This window comes from Microtus ochrogaster, chromosome 17 (assembly GCF_000317375.1).
Source record: "Microtus ochrogaster isolate Prairie Vole_2 chromosome 17, MicOch1.0, whole genome shotgun sequence".
NCBI classification, from domain to species: domain Eukaryota; kingdom Metazoa; phylum Chordata; class Mammalia; order Rodentia; family Cricetidae; genus Microtus; species Microtus ochrogaster.
In genome coordinates this window covers 7,680,998-7,689,310 of record NC_022019.1, presented here as the reverse complement: position 1 = coordinate 7,689,310, position 8,313 = coordinate 7,680,998, and the positions used below count along the sequence as shown (strand labels likewise).

Below are 8,313 nucleotides of genomic sequence, written 5' to 3'. Positions count from 1 at the left end.
GGCTCACAACCATCTGTAATGAGGTCTGGTGCCCTCTTCTGACCTGCAGGCATACACACAGACAGAATATTGTATACATAATAAATAAATATTTTAAAAAATTAATGGGGCTGTAAGTTTATAAACTGTGCACATTTAAGATGTAAGTTTATTTTAACATTTAAAAGAAAATGCCCATTTCAAGCAGTCAAGTAAAAATTTTCAACTAGTCATAGTACAAATAATATAGAAAAATACATGTGTGTGCGCATAGGCAATAAGCTATTATTTGTACAGTTAAATGCAGTAGAGCAAAAGGGGAGGAGGGAGGGAATGTGTGTGTGTGTGTGTGTGTGTGTGTGTGTGTGTGTATAAAAAGAATGGACCACCACCACTAGGAAGACGTGGTGCTAAAGCCACTCAGTTGGGTTTCAGAAAACAAAGCCAGCACTTTAAGTCAAATTAGTGAAGAACAAATTTGCATCTAAACACTGCACCTGATGGGACAGGGACGAAGAAGAACGCCCCTCACCTGGTACAGCAGATTCTAACAAGAGCATCAATCCACCCATGCACAGCTCCAGGGCACTGTCAATCTTCCCTCCTGTTTGTGTTCACATAATGACTTTCCCACCAGAATCCTCAGAAAGCAAACGCACTCACTCCTGAGGTGGAGGGAAGTGGGGAGGGTGCAGCTGTTTTAAGTTTTAAAGTAACACTAGACAGCAGACTGAATTATTCCGGGAGCATTAATATGGTAAAAGGGAGGCCTTTCTGCTACAATGAGCATAAATTGGATGTTGATGGGCCCTCTACAAGCATCACGAGCTTTAGCTTCCCTGTATTTATGGTTCATGTATTAGAGAAGCAACCAGTTCATTCCTGGCTCTGCAATTAACACTAATGGGTTTTACTTTAGTCAGGATCCCACCTGTACTTTGGATTATTTGACTTCTTTCTCTTACATTTGAAATATAACTCCAAAAACACCAGGCTCTGATTGCCTCCTTTGTTTGCAAGTGATTTACATTAGGAGAGGATCTTAAAATTTGCTGTTGGCCTGAAAGCCCCCATTCAAGCTCACAGGCTGTTTCCCTGGGCTTCCTCCCCTACTCTGTTAGGAAACAGCACTTGGCAGCAAACAGGCCGGGCAGCTGCCCTCAGCCTCCACCGCTAGTGCAGGCCGTTACTCAGGAAGCTGTGCTGCACAGAAGGGGCTCACTGACCAAGCTAATCCAGCACAGCCCGAGTGTCAGAGAGGACAAGACATAAAGGTGAGGTGTTTCACAAACACATCATCCCAGTAATCAATTCTCTAAGATCTGCATCATCAAACTACAAGAGGACTGACATTTCCTGTGGAAGTAAAGCGTGACACGGTTAGCCTGTGCTATGACTGTGACCCAGTCATTAAATTATTTCTAAGAAACTAAAAGCATTTAAGCCAACCTGATGCTCTTTGAGCAAATCTTACTAATTGTCTAAGGCAGCAAGAAGACTTCACTTATTTCTAGTTCACACAACTGTGACTTTTACAGTGGTACATGGATGTAAATTATGGTCTTTCACAAGTCATTCCACAACACAACTACTTGTCTGCTAATTACATTTTACTTGGTTGGACACTAGCTCCCTTTCTATGGTCCTGTCCCTCAATCTGGATTTCAGTCAGATACACAGACTTTGAGGAGATCCTAACCACGCAGCTCTGAGTCGATGCTGTCATGTAACGTGCTCTCTGCTCCCTCAGTGCAGACTCTGACTCTATGCAGCCCCATGCTGATGACTGCCACACTGTCTGGCATAGCTTCTGCCTTTCTGGGCATGGTCATGACTTCTGGAACAGTACACACGCTCTTTTAAATAGGAGAGGACAGCTGACTACGGCGGCACACTCCTACAATCCCAGTACTAGGGAGGTGCAGGCCAGAGGACCAAGGCCAGCATGATATATGAGACTTTGTCTCAAAACAAGTAAGTCAAATAAATCAGAACAAACACAGGTATAAATTTGTCAGAGTAAAATTTTTAAGAAAACAAAAATAATAAACATTAGTAAATACATGTTAAATAGCACTCCTACAGGAAGGAAATAAATGTACAAAGCAAAAACAAGGTAAGAGAAGTCAGGCTCTTCCCCAGAGAAGCTCAAAATAATCCCAAGCAGGTCGAGGAAAGACTAAGAATAGAAGTGGAAGATGGCGTGGCTCAGTAGGGAAGCATAAGAATGCACAGGGCCCTGGCTCTTGCACACAAACCATGACGGAACAACATCAACAAGGAAAAGCATCTAAGATCTTCCCTTGGAGATAAGGTGTACATCAGCTCAGGACACAGAAAAGGGCCGTGTGTTAAACAGTTGACAGTTTGCACAGAACTTCTGAAGGGTGCTGGCGCCTGAACCCACCTGGTCACACCCGGCGTTCACCAACTCCTGAAGCATCTGCCGGTTTACTTCTGCTGTGGCCGAAGTGCCCGATTCATTGGCAAAAGGCAGTAGGGAATATCGGATTTCCCTGAGCGCTTTTTGGTAAGGTCCAAACTTGGGGGTGGCTCTCATCTGCTGCTGTCTGGAGGCATCTTTGCTCCCCAGGACTTTGGCATCCAGGGAAGTGTCACTGTTTGGTCCCACAGGCAGCCCCTGGGTGGAAGACTTGGACGGCTGCTTTAGCCCCTCGCGGATCTCTTGCAATCGCTGCCGGCTATTTCCAGAGTAAGTTGTGGCAGGAAAAGTCTTTGGCCTCATCGTTAGTCCAGTTTCCTTTTACCATAAATACAATCTTCTCAAAGTGTCTTATTATTTAAAAAGAGAACGGGCAATCACGTCAGTTAATTGTAAACATATTTTCAGAACAGCTTCCTTTCAAACATCTTCTGTCCTTCAATTTCTGTAGTTCCTAAAGAGAACCTAAAATTTTCCAGAGTTTTCATTTTGAAGATCATCATTCCCTGAAAAAGAAAACAGGACAAAAACATTCGTTTGTGGATTTCACATCCTGTTAAAGTTGCTTTGCAGAAGTGCACGGTGATTTGGAGATATTCTACCCAGACAGTAAAGAAGCAGTGCATTGCCTTCAGAAGCGTCAGTACGATCTTTCTTGCTCTAGAGCCACCCCGAGAAAGCTCCTGTAACAGTAAGCCTACAGCTGAGTGCACCCCCACAAACACCACGCGGGGCAACACTGGAGTCTCAACAACTGCCAGCTCACTGTCATGTAATTCTGGACACAGCTTGAGGATTTGGGGTTAAACATACTAAGTACATTTCTGGCTTGTCCCTAATGTCAATCAATTCCTGATCCACACCCCTGTCCCTGTGGCTCTCCTCAACATCCTCACCCACCTGTGGCTGTGATCCTTCACATTTTTTGAAAAATTTCCTGATGAAACCCTCTCCAATATTCTGAAAAATAAGGTCAAAACTCATCATATTGAAGGGATCTTCCACTGCAGTTCAAAGCGGTTTGCACTCAGTACCTTGAATATGCTTTATGCTGAGAGATGGCTCAGAGGACCAGGGTTCACTTCCCACCACCCACAGGGTAGGACACAACCACTGAAACTCCAGTTCAGGGGATCTAATGCCCTCTTCAGGCACCAGCCACAAATGTGGCGCACATACATACATGCAGGCAAAACACTCATACGTGTGAAATAAATACATCTTTAAGAGGGAAGCGAGAGAGAGCCAGAGAGTCCCTCTTAGCAAAGTCGTGCTTAGGAGTGGGAGACTATCCTCAGGATGTGCACTGGGACTTGTCCCCGGCCTGGCTAACATGTGGTCTGCTCCTCTCGAGGCTAGTCAGCAACCCCAGCTACTAGCTGCTCCAGGATCACAAGGGAGAAGCATGACACTCTGCAACATTCTGAGCTGTGAGGGTCTGTGGGTTGAATACATCTCCCGCTTACAGTATTTCCAACTTACGATGCATCTATCAAAAGGTAACCCAATCACACACCAAGAGGCACTGGCACCCACCACAGCGAAGCCTCGGCACTCTCCACTGTGCCCACTCACAACTTTTTCACCTACAGGGGCCCCTTTACCTGTTGTCTTTTGCCCTCCCCCAACTCTCTTTCACTCTACGGAGCCCAGTAAGTTGACTTCAAAGGATAAACTTTTGAGTTTCAATAAACAAGGCTAAAACTGCCTCTTCAAAGAACAGCCTCTAAAGAATCGGGGCTTCTAGCTTCAGTAGGTAACCCCACCACAAACAAAACCCTGTTTATAAACACCTTTATATGTGGTAGAAATAAATAGTATTATCCAATACTGACTACAGGCCAGAGACTGTCACAAGTTTTACTTGAATTAACTCATGTTACATAACCACATACAGCGGAAATACTAGAAATAACATTAAAATGACTGCTTTGTATGGGGACAGCGGTCTTTACTGCCACAACTCTCCACGTTATTGGAAGAACTGAGGAGAATCCACAAAAAGAACCAGACTAAATTCTCAACGTGAAATCTCTATTTTAATACAAGGTTTCTAGTACCCTGAGTCACTGAAATAGTTGTATAAGGCAATAAAGAGAGTGGGCTATGAGATCCAGACAGCTGAGCCCCTGGCCCAGGCTGGCTAAGGCCCAGGAGCCTAGAACTCTGCTGGACTGATGTGAAATGGGGCATATTGCAAGCACATACATTTCCAGGGACTTCCTGGTCTGAGCATCTGTTTTGAAAGACCTAGATCTCTAAAACCATAAGCTCACATTTCAACAAACCTGGAGGGCTCCTGAGAGCCCGCAGAGCATGTGCGGAGGGTCCTGGAGAGACTCGAAAGGCTGGGAACTAGAAAGGATACTGCTTTTCACCCAGAATTCACACAGACATGTGGTATTTAAGCTTTAATTTTCTTCCCTTTCTTTGAAAATACCTATGATAAACACTTGATAAAGGGCACTCGGGGAGAAAGGGTCTGCTTGGATCCAGGTTACAGCCCATCATTAAATGACACCTGTCAAATGTAGAAAGAAAATGCAAGCGTTCCTGCTCCCTCACTCTGTACTCCGACAGCCCAGGATCCCCCAGAATGGTGGGGCTCACATGAGTGAGTCTTCTTCAGTGGAATACAACACAATCAAAACTGTCTCCACAGACACGCCCACAGGCCAAACTGACCAAGCAATCCCAATAAGACTCTTTCCCATGTGACTATGACAATTAATCTCACAGTGCCCTATCTTTATAAGGCATGGATTTGACACAGTGCGTTTATGCTACCCTGTACTCAGTATCTAGCCTATCCACTCTGCAAACAGGGAAGGAAGTGTCTTTTTTTAAAAAGGTTTAAAAAATTTACTTTCTCCACATAAATGTTTGCCTCTATGTATGTGTGTGCACCTGATGCATGCCTGGTTCCTGGAACTGGAGTGAGTGAGACCCATGTAGGTATTAGGGATGGGACCCTCATCCTCTAACCCCTGAGACATCTCCCCAGCCCCTGGGGGCATCTTTTTTGAGAGAAGGCCTTGCTCTATAGCAAATATAGGAACTCCCAGTCCTGTTGCCTCAGCCTCCCCACAGCTTATGCCTACTAAGCTTCAGGCAGCGACAGAATGAGCAGGAACCTCACCTTCAGCAGTTCACAGTGAACTGGGGCAGAGGGTAAGGGAAGCCCAGAGGAGAGGAGTCCAGCACAGGATGGAGGATGGAGGGAAAGTCAAGGAAGCAGAAGATAAGGAGTCTGACTGGGGGCGGGGAGGGGTGGAATTCCAGCTGGAGGGAAGAACGCAGGCTCCTCCACAGTGAGGCTGGGGACAAACCAGAGGATTCTCTTGAAGTGCCTTTAGCAAATGCCATTCTGGTCTCGGTGCAGAAGCCAGGCTAGGAGCAGGGCCCTGGCCAGGAATCTGGGGACTGATTGAGAGATGTGGAACAGGGAAGGGCTTCCGGACCTAGTCACACCAAGCCAGAGGTCTGGGCTTAAAGGCATAGGTAGCTATCGTCAGAGTCCCATGTATTTAACCAGCCTGTAGGCTACCCATTCACACATGCCATAGGGTCATCAGGACAGAGAGTAGATGTCTCTCCTGGAACTTTCCTTTAGGAAGGTACAGTCTGTGCTTTACTACAAAGGACCCTAGCGGATCAAAGAAAACGAGAGCCCTTTCACACATCTCGCCAGGGCGAGGGCTGTGCAGAAAACAGCCATACAAAGTTCTGTTAAACGAGAGCAAGCCACATTTCCTGCCCATCCCATAGCGAAGGCTGGGTCACGGTAACACAGAAAGCCCTGGTGGGCTCAGGCCTTCCAAGCTTCCCTGGGATTTGTTCTGAAACAGAGGCTGCTCCCAGGAAAAAAAGGACTGGGGACCACGGGCAATCTTTTCCTAGCATACGATCATTAGGCTCACAGCATTCACAAGGAGCTCAGATGCTCAGAAACTACACCAGTCACATAAGACGGCACACACACACCCCCCATGTCCAGATCGGGGGCACCCATTTTCTTGACTTCTAATACCTAGGATCAGTCTGACCAGCTTTTGTACTTTCTACCATGTGGTTATGTAGCCTCTGACTTCTGTTTCACCACTCTGGGCACGACGCTTGCTCACTCATCCTGCCACAAACGGCGGCAGCCCTCACCCATCGTTATACGGTGCTGGTGCCTCTCAGGTCACACTGGACTAGCTCAGGGCCTGTAGCAAGAGGCAGGGGTGAGGGGTCTGCTCTAAGCCCTTGCTTCCCCCATCAGCACTTGCTACGGTTCCTGGGAGGCCATGGTAGCTGATGTGACATCTGTGAGGAAAGAAGAAGATGTGATTCATTTCTATTGAGCAGCAGTTCTTGCCCTGGGATATTTCCCAAGGCTGGCAGGCACAACCCTGACCAGACAGCCAACTCTAATGCCGCCTGTCATAACCTGGCATAGAGTGGGACAGGAAGAGTCTAAACCAAAGGGGTGGCAGAAACTGGACCAACTTCCGGACGTGGGAAAAACTGAAATGGTCTCAGCAGCACAGGTCACAGAAGAGGCAGTCACGAGTACTGTGCAGAAAACGTTCACACCACCAGCGACGGTGACTGCTGCCGCCTGTGTCCTCTGAAGTGGCCCAGAGTCTCCAAGTATGCTAAACACGCACTCGAATGAACGGCTGTACTTGTGGTATGAGGCCCACCCTCATATATGTACGACTTCTGACAGTCAACAAATTGAACTTCCATACAAGGGGTGCCTCTCACTGCTTAAGAATGAGATTCAGACTGTGCAGCTTAAACTTCAAGACGGAAGACAGACAAAATAACCAATTATTAAAGCACAAATGTGTTAATGAAAAATTGACAAAACAAAGAATTCTAGGGCTCTAACACAGGCTAGTATCTGGAAGATAAAGAGAAGTGGCCCGGTCTAATAGCACTGAGAGGTAGCACCCATCAGACCTGGTGATGCTCACGGGAAGGGCTGAAGTAGTGTATCACAGCGATACACACCTAAGGGTTCAGAATGAGCAGTATAACATTTTACTCAGATCAGGAGACAAGAAGCAGCCAAAACTCAGCATTGTAACTGAAGACACCAAGCTGAATACAGAGGCAGAATGTCCATGTGTCTCCTTTGTCAGTCAGGGTATAAGGATGGCCTGGGAAACTGAAAACGACTTCTGAGTGTGGAAGAGAAGAGCACAAGGAAAAAAAGCCAGTCCAGCCGTGTCCCAAGCCAACTGAGACATGGACCTGAAGCCAAGCACTAGGTTGCACAGGTCTGAGCAGTAGCTCAGCTTCAGGAAGTGACCACAGCCCAACAGGCAGGTCGGAGTTGACTCTTAGGTCCCATGCAACTTAAAAGCACCAGGTCTTTCCTTGCATCTGAATGGCACAGGCCTATATGCCACTGAGAAGAGACAATCCTAATACCTGCTGGCTCACTCCCCTGGACTGCAGGCAGGGTCTCCCTGGCTTAGCAACCTAAGGGACCACAACTGCACTTCTACACCTACTCCAGTCTACAAACAATCTGAGAGATGGGCAGATGCATTTTTGTCTGCTCACCCCTCTGCTACCCGACATGCAGCCATATACACCCAGGATACGCTTGTTCAGAAGCAGTCCCCTAGAGCCTCAGCAGGTACTATAGAGCAGGGAGCACTGGGCTGAGCAAGAATGCTCCATCCACAGGGAAGCCCTTTCTCTAAGCATAACTCCAATGGCCAAAACAAATGTGCCTGAGTGGGGTCAGGCATGGTGGTGCACCCTTTAATCCCAGCAATAGAGGCAAGTGGATCTCTGTGAATCTGGGGCCAGCCTAGTTTACACAGCAAGTTCCAGGCCAGCCATTACATACTGAGACCCTGTCTCAACAAACCAACCAAGCAAGCAAGCAA

The 8,313-nt window shown here is 47.0% G+C and overlaps 1 protein-coding gene across 1 annotated transcript in view; it reads right to left on the bottom strand.

Moving 5' to 3' along the window:
• Window positions 1-8,313, bottom strand: part of Lats2 (large tumor suppressor kinase 2) — a 50,813-nt gene that overhangs the window by 35,645 nt on the left and 6,855 nt on the right. Inside the window, exon 2 of the mRNA XM_005355427.2 lies at window positions 2,387-2,928. Coding sequence (XP_005355484.1) covers window positions 2,387-2,725 — 339 coding nt within the window. The 5' untranslated portion in view covers window positions 2,726-2,928. The remainder of the gene's footprint in view (window positions 1-2,386; window positions 2,929-8,313) is intronic.